The sequence below is a fragment of the Lycorma delicatula genome, chromosome 5 (assembly GCF_047948215.1).
Source record: "Lycorma delicatula isolate Av1 chromosome 5, ASM4794821v1, whole genome shotgun sequence".
NCBI classification, from domain to species: domain Eukaryota; kingdom Metazoa; phylum Arthropoda; class Insecta; order Hemiptera; family Fulgoridae; genus Lycorma; species Lycorma delicatula.
This window is the reverse complement of record NC_134459.1, coordinates 143,099,782-143,114,384: the sequence shown is the minus strand read 5'-3', so window position 1 is coordinate 143,114,384 and position 14,603 is coordinate 143,099,782. Positions and strand designations below refer to the sequence as shown.

At 31.8% G+C, this 14,603-nt stretch overlaps 1 protein-coding gene across 1 annotated transcript in view; it reads left to right on the top strand.

Annotated features, from left to right (window-relative positions):
- The window catches only part of Dna2 (DNA replication helicase/nuclease 2), a 62,703-nt gene that overhangs the window by 22,958 nt on the left and 25,142 nt on the right, over positions 1–14,603 (top strand). Inside the window, exons 6-10 of the mRNA XM_075367224.1 lie at positions 1,157–1,292; positions 1,758–1,888; positions 3,446–3,658; positions 6,682–6,873; positions 8,483–8,704. Coding sequence (XP_075223339.1) covers positions 1,157–1,292; positions 1,758–1,888; positions 3,446–3,658; positions 6,682–6,873; positions 8,483–8,704 — 894 coding nt within the window. The remainder of the gene's footprint in view (positions 1–1,156; positions 1,293–1,757; positions 1,889–3,445; positions 3,659–6,681; positions 6,874–8,482; positions 8,705–14,603) is intronic.

The window sequence follows — 14,603 nt, the reverse complement described above, 5'->3', positions numbered from 1 at the left end:
AATGAAGCTCTTTTTGGTCAATCTTTCCTTATTTAATGATTTTCTCTGTCTCTGCTTTCCCATTCACACAACAACAAAGAAACTTTGTGTATCCTCCTTGCTGTCCTAGGAGCATTGATATTATTCTGAGATTGTTGCACATAATCCACTTATGATTGTTGTACTTAATTTTATTGAGAATGAATTCAAAATTATCATAATCCTCTTTTAAATGGACAGAATGTCCGATGGGTATTGGCAGATACGTATTCCCATTGTGAAGATGGACAATTTTGAGGCTTCTTTTGGATAAATCTGTGAACAGTCTCCAATCGGTACTTTCATATGGAACGTTAAATCGAGTCAAAAGTCCACTATATCAGTGCAAAAGACTAATTCTCCTTCTGAAAAATATGGGAGAAAATCCTTTTCTTTGTACCTGAACCAGAAAATTGAGGTGCCAGCTGCTAGCAGGTTCTTCTCTGTAAGCCTTGAACCAAGCAATTCTGAATTTTATTTGGTTAGAAGTCTCAAACTAAATCATTTAGTTCAGGCTATGATCCCAAAATTGTCTTGTGGATGCGTAAATTGTTTGGTAAATTATATATATATAGAATCATTATTAATCCCGTGTTATTTGTTAGTAAGTGGATGTTTAGCCAATGATGTTCCATTATCAAACCGTGTACATTTGGATCTTGGCTTGTTGATAGCTTACCAGTATACTAGTCGCTCGGTTGAAATCCAGTCATTTGGAAAGTTATATGACCCTTTAAGTTATTGCCCTTTTGGTAAATTAACTCCCCCATAGCTTCATCACGGAAAACCTGTTTAATTTTATGAGTTGTTTTGCTTTTGGTATCGCTAACCTTTTGGCAGAACTTGATGCAGGAAAATTCCATATGTTCCACATCATTATGCATAAAATATAGATGTGATGAGCACCCGTTATACTGACACATAATCGCTGCTGAACAACAGTTGAGATGGTTAATGAGGTTACAAAAAATTAGGTATGTATTCCTGATACTAGTGCTGCACTTAACAGTTTTATCACTTTTATTCAACTTCTGAGAGAGAAAAAGTATGGTCAGGTGCTTTTTGAACAGACCTAATATTAAAGTTGAAATTTGATAATTATATAATGTGGATAAAATTTTGTACATACTTTTTGCAGAACAAGCAATGAAGACTGTTGGAAGGGTGCAATAATAGCTATTGAAGATATTGAAGAAAATATTTGGTCCACAAATCTTGGATTAAAAGGAAGAATTGATGTTACTGTGAAAGTTAGTTCTGAAGATAAAACTAAGGTAATTTAATTTTTTTTTTTTTTTTTTTTTTTATTTTGTTAACAAATACAGACAGTTTCATTCATTTAATCTTAAAATTTTAATAAATAATCATATGTAAATATATTAGTGATTTAAGATAATTTGACTAGTCCTGTGATAAATGAACTTAACTATTTAATTACAGCTCACAAAAATTTCATTAGCTATTTATTATTTTTCTATTGAAATAGTTTTACTTTATGAATACAAAAAGGAATGAAAAAATTAATTAACAAGGCTTATGAGTTAAGCAGGTTTGAGTAAATTAGCAACTGACTTGTAAAAATATCTTTGTTCTCTTCATTAAAGTTTTTGATTGTCACAAAATGTGCTTTCCTTAATACTTTCGGAAGATGATACCGATTTCATTTATTTCTTAATAAAGTTAAAATGACTTTTTGTGAATTTCAATTTTTGAACATAGCAAAAAATTGTCATTTTCAGATAATGCCTTTAGAATTGAAAACTGGACGTGCTTCATTTTCATCAGAACACAGAGGACAAGTAATAGTTTATTCATTAATGATGTCTGAACTCGGTAAAGAGGTTGATTCAGGTCTGCTTTTATATTTAAGGTAATGCTTTCTACTTATCAGTTAACATTAATTTGTGAAAATATAAAAATATTGAGACTTTTTTATGTATGAGTAACGTTTATAATCCAGGTGAATGAAATATATGTTAATATTAAATTTTGGTTTTCTGGCTATACATTATATGCTTGAAAATTATACTGTACTGTATAACAAAGTGTTAGGAAATCTGTTTTGAGGTTTGGGTCCAAAAATATAAAAATATTTATTTCAAATTTCTGTATGTGTGAGTGTGTCTTTTTTATCTCAATTATAGTCTAATTTAGTCAGGAAATTTGGTTTTTGTTACTATATGAAGGGAATTTCTATAACATTTTGAAAAATTGACTAGGAATTGGGGAGATACTAAACAGGTGTTACATTATGAAAAGAGTTCGATTTTTGAAAATTTTACTTGTTTAACTCACCAAAAAAGTGCTTTTTGAAAAGCACAATTTCTTATATCTTTTTTTTATAATTTTTTTACATTTTCAGACATGTTTCAAACTATGAAATGAAATTTTAAAATTATTTTTCTGATGTATTATCAATGTGCCAGCAGTTTTCGAACTTAATATTGGCAGAAGGATAGTATACATTCATCCATAAAAATTGCAGTTCTATAAATTTTTTTAATAAATTTAAAGAAAGTCTGAAGGTTCTCAATTTTTAAAATAAATTTTGAATTATAAAACAAACCAAGTTTGATGATTCTTGTTTTTTTATATAGAGAAAGTTTGTCTAATGGGCTTGCTGTAAATTTAAAAAGTAAGGTTAAAGGATTTAACCATTATATACCTATAATATTATTATTGAAAGTGGCTATAATAGTTTTAATTCAGTTATGATAAATGACTTTTATTATAGTAAATTGAGTCTGAATTGATTGAATTGATTCCCTTGATAAAATTATTTTTACCTTACAAATTATGAAATATTAAAGATGTGACACAGGAGAAATCAATATTATTGTTTTTTAAATGGGAGAACTTTAAATAAAATTGCATTTTAGCTACAGAATGTTAGAAGATTTGTCCTAATTTCATTATTGCTTACAATAATGACACTACGTTGGCTTTTTATTGAGCAATGTTGAGGGTGGTTCAATATAAGGAGGATTTTTATCTTCTAATCTTGCTTTTAGTGTTAGGTAGATAAATTCAACCATGTACTTACATATCCAACTTGCCATCAATCATATGTTGGCTGATATTTCCTCCCAGTCAGTTGTAATTGGCATTTCTGAACATGAAGTACATTGGAATACATTCTGCTGTACTGTATATTTAATGGAAAGACAAAGATTTAATAGAATATTAATTCTGAAATTTACAAGGCTTAGTAGAAATCAGTTTTTGTAATGAGTATTTCTTAGAGTTGATGAGTAAATAGTGAAAGTTATTCAGAGAGGGTCAAGGTTTGTTGAGGTCAGTGAAAAGAAAGAAAATTTTAAAAATACTGTATTTTTTGCTTACCCCCTAGGTTAGACATGAGCTGTTTGTAAAATCATCTGGTTGTAGCACATAACAAGACAGCTGTGTTATTTATTATATTTTTCAGGGAGGGAGTTATAAAAGAAGTGAAAGCAGGTGCAATGGAAAAGAGAGATTTGATTTTATTACGCAATGAATTCGTTAGGTCCTCTAGTGAAAGACAAGAAATTGGTAACATTAATGATGGTTTGATCGGAATACCTAACCTTCCAGAGCCTATAAATCATTTAAGGGGGTGTTCTACTTGTCCTTATCTGACTTTGTGTTCTGCTGCTCTTAAGTAAGTATTAGATTAAATTATTTGTAAATAAATTTTGTTCTGTAAATACATTTTTTTTAGTATTAAGTAATATAAATTCTTGAAGTCACACTTTGTTAACCTATCTTTTTACACACATTTTGTATATTTTAATTCTTTTTTTCTGGACTGAAGTTCTAGATAGTTTGATCTAGATGCCCCCTTGATCTTGCTTTCTAGAGTTTACCAGGAATGAACATTTCTACAACTATGTAGTTATTTTTGTTAGTATAAAATATATGTTGTATATGTTGAAATTTTGTTTGTTTCTTATAGTTCATTCAGATAATCCAGTATTTCATACATAAATTCATCTTTTGTAAAATAAAAAATAAAATGTGTGCCTATCTCTGGTATGTCTGATACATGACAAAATTCATGTATATTCCACATGTCATAATCATTTAATATTTGTAAATTTTCTCTTGCTTCTGTAAATTTCCTCCTTATTGATTAATGCATGTATGCAAGCAGAACTCTTATTTACAAGATCTTATTTATTACGTGGGAGGGAAATAAAAAGATAATTTTTCCTATATTTATATCTCATTCCACTGTTAGTAAAACTTCTATCAAAACATCTTTATCAAAATTCCAGAAAATATTTTATAAGAATTGTTTAGATTTTATTTACTTTATGCCCTGTAAAACCTTTTAATAAATTCATCTATAACATATAAATCCGTTGAAAAGATTGTCCTTACAGCCTCACTTGAGATTTTAAAAGCTTTTGAACGTTTATGACTTCAAAAATGTTATGTAAAATTTATCTTGAGTGTGTATGTACAAGTTTTACTGACAGAGGAATGGGATATAAATGCAGGAAAAATGATTTTTTTTTTATGGTGTTCTGACCTGCAAGTAAATATTTCCATTGCTTACAAACAGAAAGTTAAAATTTGCTGATATTTCTTTGATTCTAGTACTGTAAATTGCTATGCACAGTTAAAATACCAAAAATTTCATTAGAAAGATTATAGTTCATACAAAAAATAGAACAGGCACAAGTTGAAGTAAACAATATAATGTATCAGGTGATTCAAAAAGGACTTGACAATTTTAAAATCATATAAAAATTTATTTAGATAACTTACTGGTTTGGTTGAGATTCATTCCATAGCAAAACACATCCAGTTTTGAGTCATGTAGTTCATTATTATCAAAGTCGGCCACCAGCAGTGTCACGTGTGTTGTAAAAAATGGATACATTTACTGGTGCAGAACGTGCTTGCTGTGTATTTTGGTTTCACAATTTGCAGTCGCAACTGCAGTTCAATGTAATTTTCATAGAGAATATGGCAGGGAGCCTCTTAGTAGGTATACGTACTGTTTACGCTTGGCACCAACCTTTGTTGAGACACGTTGCTCTATGAAACATACAAAATCACCAGGAAGTCCATGTGTCTTTGAAGCTGCTGTGGAAAACTCGGAGAAACCTTTGCAAGTAGTTGGAAGAAATCAACTTTGCATGCATCATGTGAGACTGGCATTCCACAAATGATTGTTTGGCACATATTACACAAATAATAGCACTTGAAGCTGTACAAACTAACCATGGTTTAGCACATTATAGATGGCGACAAAGTTACTTGGCTGCAGTTTTGTGTGGAAATGATGGTTAGAATTGCAGACAACAATACATTTTTAGACAATGTAATTTTTAGTGATAAGTCAATGTTTCACATTAGTGGCAAGGTGAACACTCATAACTGCCAAATGTGGAAGTAGCAAAAACCCTCATGAAACTTTGCAGCACATTCATGTTAGCCCTAACGCCAATTTTTTTGTGCCCTAAGCAAAGACTGTACAGCCTATTCTTTGAGGAGATAATCGTAAATGGTATCATTTATCTGGATTTGCTTAAAAATTTTCTAATTCCTCAGTTAGACAAGGATGACCAACATGGATGCCATTACTATCAGCAAGACGGGACACCACCTAGAAGTATGAGATTTTCTTGATACTCGATTCCCAGGTCGGGGATTGGTATGAAGGTCCAATTGGATGGGCACCTTGCCCCGCAGATTTGACCCTGCTAGATTTTTTTCTTATGGGGTTTTATTAAACATAAGGTTTATTTACCACTTTTGCCTGCTGATCTTATTGAGCTTAAGCTTAAAATTAATGCTGCAGCTGCAGAGGTAACGCCTGACTTGCTGGCTACAGTTTTGAATGAAATTGACTTCAGATGAGATGTGTATTGCATTGCAATTGGGAGCCATATTGAACCAAAGTGAATGTTGAGTGACGAACCTGATCTGTTTTTTTTTTTTTTTTATGAAATGAGACCTCAGCCAAATCTGTTAGTTATCTCAGATAAATTTTTACACGCTTTTAGTGGTGAAGTCCTTTTTCAATCATCTGATATCTCTCCCCTCTCATCTCCTCTCCTTCATTTCTCGTCTACTTTTATAGGTACCTGTAAAAGGAGAGGTAAGTGATAGATGCCTTACATTTCATATTTAATTAGTATAAGCAAGATGGTACTCTAAATAACAACTAGAAGGATGACATCTGATGTCACTGATGTGGTAGGCCTTGTAAGTAAAAATTAATGTGAAATTCTATTAACTTGAGAATTCTTAAACACTAGAGTGATCAGTACTTCCGTGTACAGACTAGCTTGTTTTCTTTAATTTGGTATTGGCGTTTTCTTCTCTCAATACCTGATTAATAATTGTGCAACACCATAGTCATTTGTGCCATAGTTAAAAGGAAGTTCCATTTGTTCAATTAGAGGCATTTTAGCTCTTATTTAAACAGTCCAGACCAAAAATAGTCTTTTTTGGAGTTGATTAAATTTATTAGTTTATGAAAAATGCATAAAGATAGTTTTACTTCATTGTACTTAGATCATTGATTTAAAAAAAAAAGAATAAATTGTGTGTGCGTGCGCACATGCATGTGTGTGTGTATGTATATATAAAAAATTTAAGATATTTGTAACCTTAATTACTAAATAGTATTTCTTAATATATCAAAGACAATTTTTGTAATGTTTTAAGAGAAACTGGAGTTGAGAAAATATCACCCAAAAATCCATTGAATGGTTTATTAGTTCCTGCTACTGAACATTTGAAGTCTGAACATATACGCTTCGTGTTTCACTGGGTTGGTCTTTTACAACTTGAAGAAAAAGAAATAAAAAAGGATATGTTTTCTATAAAAGATATTTGGAATTTAACACCAGAAGAAAGGTATTACATTTTTTATAATTAAAATCTATTTTTAAAAAAAATTATTGATCATATATAAAATTTAACTTATACTGTGTAAATTATTAACCCCCAAAAAACACTTCCTGTGTGAAGACCACCAAAAAATCCCCCTTCAAAAGCAATACTTTTCTAAAAAAATTGGCGAATACTGGTCCTACAGACAAAGAGTACGGATATCGAACAAATTGGTGAATGATTTGCAAAATGTCTGATAGTTAAAATTTAACCTGAGAACTGTTGTGTGGGGGGGTTCACAACACCCCAAAAGGAAGATGCTCTAATACTAAATGTATGATTTGGAAAAGGAAACTAAAATATGTACTAAAAAAACATGGTAAAAATCACTGTTAAAACCATTTTTATAAATACTGATTCAAATAAATTTTTATATGCTTATAAGTTGTTAAAATTGTGAAGTATTTTTTGAATCGCTTGATATTTTATATTTATTTACTGATTTTAATTATTTTTTTACACTAGTACTGTTTTTGCTTTATTTTGTTTATTGATAAATCTCTTAACAGAAACAAAAAGTAAACACCTGTAAAATGTACAAAACTTAAATCATAATGATTCAAAATACTTTATTATAAATTATGTCAGAGTATGTTTTTAAATTGTTTAATGAAGAAAATTTGAACATGTCTTTAACTAACTTTAAAACATTTACACTAAGAGACTGAAGTTGTTGTAGTTTATTTTCATCTTAAATTTCTAAAATTAATTTGTAGCATAATTGTTCAATACAAGGTATGCAGAAAGTAGTGCTAACTTCTTCACATTGTGAAGAAGTTACATCAATCATTTTCCATATTTATGGGAGAAATTTATAAGTACATTGATGTTCCAGTGTCTTTATATAGAAATCTGATTTAAAGTAGTAATACTTTGATATATATATATATATATATATGTGTGTGTGTGTGTGTGTGTGTGTGTGTGTGTGTGTGTGTCTGTGTGTGTTTGTGTATGTGTGATAAGAAGTAAAATGAACCTTTACCTAAATTGTTATTAAAAAAAAAATTACTCTTATGTACACTTACCTACACCTGTTGAAGACAGTTTATGTATTGTTACGTATAATATTTCAAAAACAAGTGAAATTAGGGTTAAAAATTGTAAAATTCATTTGTTTTATTTATTTTTAATTTAATTTATCCAGTTTTATATTTATCTTTCATTTTTGAAGTTAAATTTTTCTACTCAGATAATGTGTGATGTGATATCCTTTTTTCACTTCAATTTGTCCTTTTTCATTCTATGTTTTGGTATGTGTCGCTGGAAGAAAGAAATTATATCCTTTGCTGTAAATATTTTTTAATTTTTTTTTAGTGAAAATTTTATTGTCTTGAGTGCTATGTTTTTGTCTTTATACTTTTTAATTACATTTATTAGCATAATGCCTACAAGCTTGTACTGAATATTCAGCAAGTAAAAATGTTTCTTTGTAGCCTTTTTTTTTTACAAATCAAATTGATATAATTAATATAGTATAATCTTAAATTAATTCAAGTCTGTAATAAAAACATACATTTTTAATATAACTTGAGATATATCTTAAAATAAATATCGTTTTGTCTTTATTTAGGGAGAAAAATGGAAGTGGTTTGTGTAATTTGAAATTGGAGAATAAAACTGTTGAGGAACACAAAGGTAAATTTAGTCATACGTTTTTCAGAGATAAAGAATTTACTGCTGGAGTTATATCAAAGGGTACATATTTGATAGTTAGTACAGATAAACGTGTAGCAATTGCATCTGGAATTGTTTCTGATGTTACTAGAAACTCTTGCACAATTGAGTTAGAAAGGTAGGCTGTGTCTTTTGTTATATATTATAAAAATAATTGTGTGTTTTGTTTCTTAGTGAGAGAAGTCCCTGTTGCCAGCAATACATCCAAAAATTCCTTCGTATTTTTTCCCAAAGTTTGGGAAAAAATTCAATCTCATTTATGCATCATAATTATTATTGAAAGGTGAAGGTTGCCTTCAATTTAGGAAACAGGAAAAATTCTGCTGAGACCAAGTCTAGAGTCACAAGGATTGCACAAAGAAGTCATAAGGAGGCTGAGGCGCAAGGGTTGCCTCATGTTTTGCTAGATAATGGTGGATTAGAAGTGACAAGTGAACTGGCATGTGGTAAAACATTCAATCTGGTTTTCCCACAGCTGTGGTCTCTTTTTGCATTTAACATTCCTTTAACAGTATAAAACATCCATGTAGAATCTATTCAATGTCTTGACCAGACCATGTTAAACAAATTATTATTGGACCAAGTTTTTCCAGTTAAAAAAAAAAAAAAAAAAACATCAACTCATACATTTATTTTATTTAGTCAAGGGTGCTCTATTGTCATCCAATATGACAATTCTGACCTAATTTCCATAGTATATCCATAAATCTAAGTCTCTTCTTATGTATAATGTTTTTAAAAAAAATTTTATTGGCACTGGCATGATCAAGGTCTTGACTAATTGGTAACGTGATTTTCTTTCTGATCATTGGTCGGCAAATACAGCATGAACTTTGTGGAGAGGCTATACATGATACGTGTTAAATTTTTCTAATAAAATTGTGTGGCATGATCCTATGCTGACTTTCTCAGAAATTGTGGTCAGTTAAGAAATGATTTTCAGGATCCTTATGTACTGTATCAATGTTATGATCATATGTTAACATGGAAGATCACTTGGGTATTGGAGCTTCATTAGTAATAATATTCTTCCCCTTTTAAAATAATTAAATCGTTTGTAGCACTGCAGTCGCTCATACAATCTTCCCCAAGTGCTTGCTGAAGCATTATAAATGTATGTGTGAAAATGTTTTACAAGCTGAAGCAGAATTTATCACAATCATAGCTCTTCAAAATCTCTCATTTTCAATTTGTTAAAAATTTGAGATTACTACACATGTTTACTGCAACTGTTATAACTTGAAAAGTAACAGTAACAGCAAGACGTCAAAGTAGATTGTTTCCAAAAATTACTAATACCAGCAACATTAATTTAATAAAATCTGTGCATTGGTTGGCGCACTATTACAAAACTTTAGCTCTTTTTTTTGACACATCAAGTATATTGTGTAAAATAATGTCCTTGCAAGGAGCAAGATTTTTGTTAGGATTTCAATTATTTTTATTGTTGAATAGTTAATAAATAATAGTCAATTATATTTTATTAACATGTAAATTGATTTATGCTAAATGAGATCTGATTAATATATAAATGAAAAAGATAGGGTAATCCATTTTGTTACAGAAAAATTTTGTTTATATTAATAAAAATCATGGTGTCATTTTATTATGGACTGGACTATCAGATTTACCAAGGCAGCATCTTGAAACAAAATGCTGTAATCAAGTTAAATACACAATAAAGTGACAGTACAATTATTTTGCTTATTTTTTTTTTTGTCTTCAGTCATTTGACTGGTTTGATGCAGGTCTCCAAGATTCCCTATCTAGTGCTAGTCGTTTCATTTCAGTATACCCTCTACATCCTACATCCCTAACAATTTGTTTTACATATTCCAAACGTGGCCTGCCTACACAATTTTTCCCTTCTACCTGTCCTTCCAATATTAAAGCGACTATTCCAGGATGCCTTAGTATGTGGCCTATAAGTCTGTCTCTTCTTTTAACTATATTTTTCCAAATGCTTCTTTCTTCATCTATTTGCCGCAATACCTCTTCATTTGTCACTTTATCCACCCGTCTGATTTTTAACATTCTCCTGTAGCACCACATTTCAAAAGCTTCTAATCTTTTCTTCTCAGATACTCCGATTGTCCAAGTTTCACTTCCATATAAAGCGACACTCCAAACATACACTTTCAAAAATCTTTTCCTGACATTTAAATTAATTTTTGATGTAAACAAATTATATTTCTTACTTAAGGCTCGTTTAGCTTGTGCTATTCGGCATTTTATATCGCTCCTGCTTCGTCCATCTTTAGTAATTCTACTTCCCAAATAACAAAATTCTTCTACCTCCATAATCTTTTCACATTCAGTGGTCCATCTTTGTTATTTCTACTACATTTCATTACTTTTGTTTTGTTCTTGTTTATTTTCATGCGATAGTTCTTGCGTAGGATTTCATCTATGCCGTTCATTGTTTCTTCTAAATCCTTTTTACTCTCGGCTAGAATTACTATATCATCAGCAAATCGTAGCATCTTTATCTTTTCACCTTATACTGTTACTCCGAATCTAAATTGTTCTTTAACATCATTAACTGCTAGTTCCATGTAAAGATTAAAAAGTAACGGAGATAGGGAACATCCTTGTCGGACTCCCTTTCTTATTACGGCTTCTTTCTTATGTTCTTCAATTGTTACTGTTGCTGTTTGGTTCCTGTACATGTTAGCAATTGTTCTTCTATCTCTGTATTTGAACCCCAATTTTTTTAAAATGCTGAACATTTTATTCCAGTCTACGTTATCGAATGCCTTTTCTAGGTCTATAAACGCCAAGTATGTTGGTTTGTTTTTCTTTAATCTTCCTTCTACTATTAATCTGAGGCCTAAAATTGCTTCCCTTGTCCCTATACTTTTCCTGAAACCAAATTGGTCTTCTCCTAACACTTCCTCCACTCTCCTCTCAATTCTTCTGTATAGAATTCTAGTTAAGATTTTTGATGCATGACTAGTTAAACTAATTGTTCTGTATTCTTCACATTTATCTGCCCCTGCTTTCTTTGGTATCATTACTATAACACTTTTTTTGAAGTCTGACGGAAATTCCCCTTTTTCATAAATATTACACACCAGTTTGTATAATCTATCAATCGCTTCCTCACCTGCACTGCGCAGTAATTCTACAGGTACTCCATCTATTCCAGGAGCCTTTCTGCCATTTAAATCTTTTAATGCTCTCTTAAATTCAGATCTCAGTATTGTTTCTCCCATTTCATCCTCCTCAACTTCCTCTTCTTCCTCTATAACACCATTTTCTAATTCATTTCCTCCGTATAACTCTTATATATTCCACCCATCTATCGACTTTACCTTTCGTATTATATATTGGTGTGCCATCTTTGTTTAACACATTATTAGATTTTAATTTATGTACCCCAAAATTTTCCTTAACTTTCCTGTATGCTCCGTCTATTTTACCAATGTTCATTTCTCTTTCCACTTCTGAACACTTTTCTTTAATCAACTCTTCTTTCGCCAGTTTGCACTTCCTGTTTATAGCATTTCTTAATTGCCGATAGTTCCTTTTACTTTCTTCATCACTAGCATTCTTATATTTTCTACGTTCATCCATCAGCTGCAATATATCATCTGAAACCCAAGGTTTTCTACCAGTTCTCTTTATTCCGCCTAAGTTTGCTTCTGCTGATTTAAGAATTTCCTTTTTAACATTCTCCCATTCTTCTTCTACATTTACTACCTTATCTTTTTTACTCAGACCTCTTGCGATGTCCTCCTCAAAAATCTTCTTTAACTCCTCTTCCTCAAGCTTCTCTAAATTCCACCGATTCATCTGACACCTTTTCTTCAGGTTTTTAAACCCCAATCTACATTTCATTATCACCAAATTATGGTCGCTATCAATGTCTGCTCCAGGGTAAGTTTTGCAGTCAACGAGTTGATTTCTAAATCTTTGCTTAACCATGATATAATCTATCTGATACCTTGCAGTATCGCCTGGCTTTTTCCTAGTGTATATTCTTCTATTGTGATTTTTAAATTGGGTGTTGGCAATTACTAAATTATACTTCGTGCAAAACTCTATAAGTCGGTCCCCTCTTTCATTCCTTTTGCCCAGCCCGTATTCACCCACTATATTTCCTTCCTTGCCTTTTCCAATGCTTGCATTCCAATCTCCAACTATTATTAAATTTTCATCTCCTTTTACGCGTTTAATTGCTTCATCAATCTCTTTGTATACACACTCTACCTCATCATCATCATGGGCGCTTGTAGGCATATAGACGTTAACAATCGTTGTCGGTTTAGGTTATGAATTTAGCCTTATTACAATGATTCTATCGCTATGCGTCTTGAAATACTCCACTCTTCTCCCTATCTTCTTGTTCATCATGAAACCTACTCCTGCCTGCCCATTATTTGACGCTGAGTTAATTACTCTGAAATCACCTGACCAAAAGTCGCCTTCCTCTTCCCACCGAACCTCACTAATTCCCACTATATCCACATTTACCCTATCCATTTCTCTTTTTAAATTTTCTACCCTACCAACCTTTTTTAAGCTTCTAACATTCCACGCTCCGACTCGTAGAATGTTATTTTTTAACTTTCTGGTGACCCCTTCCCTAGTAGTCCCCACCTGGAGATCCGAACGGGGGACTATTTTACCTCCGGAATATTTTACCAAGGAAGGCGCCTCCATTATTGTTATGTGAAAATGCAGAGAGCCACATTTTCTTGGAAAAAAAACAGCTGTAGTTTTCCATTGCTTTCAGCTGTGCAGTACTCAGAGGACTGAGTGATGTTGATATGGCCGTTTAAGTCATTGTGACTCACGCCTCTAACAACTACTGAAAGAGCTGCTGCCCTCTTTCAGGAATCATTCCTTAGTCTGGCTCTCAACAGATACCTCTCCGATATGGTTGCACCTTCGGTCCAGCTAGTCTGTATCCCTGAGCACTCAAGCCCCCTCACCAACGGCAAGGTCTCATGATTCATAGAGGAGGTTTGCTTATTACAATTTTTTTTTTATTATTGTTTTGCTTTGAGTATTTGAGGATTATGAAACTAACTTGGGGAAAAATGTTTGGCTAGGTTCATGAGATTTTTTCAGTTGCTCATCAATCAAAAAATTGATAACGGTGATTATATTTTTCTTTAGTGTTATTTCCAGCTTATTAATTCTACATAATTAAATTTTCTATTATTAATTACTGTGACTATCTTTTAATACATTTTTTTGTCAAAAAAGATTTAACTGCAAGTCTATAATTTCTAGAAAAGTTTGTAGTAGATTGTTCTCCATTTTCAAAGTTGGTAACCTATAGATAATATGTCAAGATTATTTTTTTAACTAATGTTTGCATTTGTACTTTCCATAACAAGTTTGAAAAAAGAGAAATATTACATGAACAATTGTTTTAAAAACACAAATTATCAAGTTTGTAGTTTACTGTTGAATTCATTTGTTGGTATCTTATGTTAAAAAAAAGTTAAAGGTAGCATATAGTTATCTACTTGTGCGTAACTCGTTGGAAACGCTCGGTCTTCCGATATCGCTCGTTGCCGTCTCGTATGCGATGTGTGAGGTGGGATCTGTTTCCGACATATCCGGGCAAGCATCCAGCCAGCTTTGTGTTTGGGCCGTGAGGTTGGTATGTAATGTTATCTTTATATATTAAATGTGGTGGGGGCGTTTCCTATAAATACGGCCACTGTATATACGACCTGTTAGTATGAATTTGCCTGGTCATAATTATTTCGGTCTGGTAATCCTATCGAAAATGGACCGCCAGTGGATCTTGATGATCAGATCACGCTTTAGCACGACAGTGCCTATGAGTCAGCCACAATACATCATCATATATATCAGACTGATCAGAATGCTATTGGCTGTTTTACTGGGGATTTTGTTAGGATTGGGATTGCATAGCCTGGTCAGTGCTGGAGGTTTTGCAGCAAAATATGCAGTGAGATCTGTTACTAGAGTCATATATCCGAATATGTCAGGAAGCCGTACATCATATATCAAGATGGCTGGTGAACCTCCTGGAA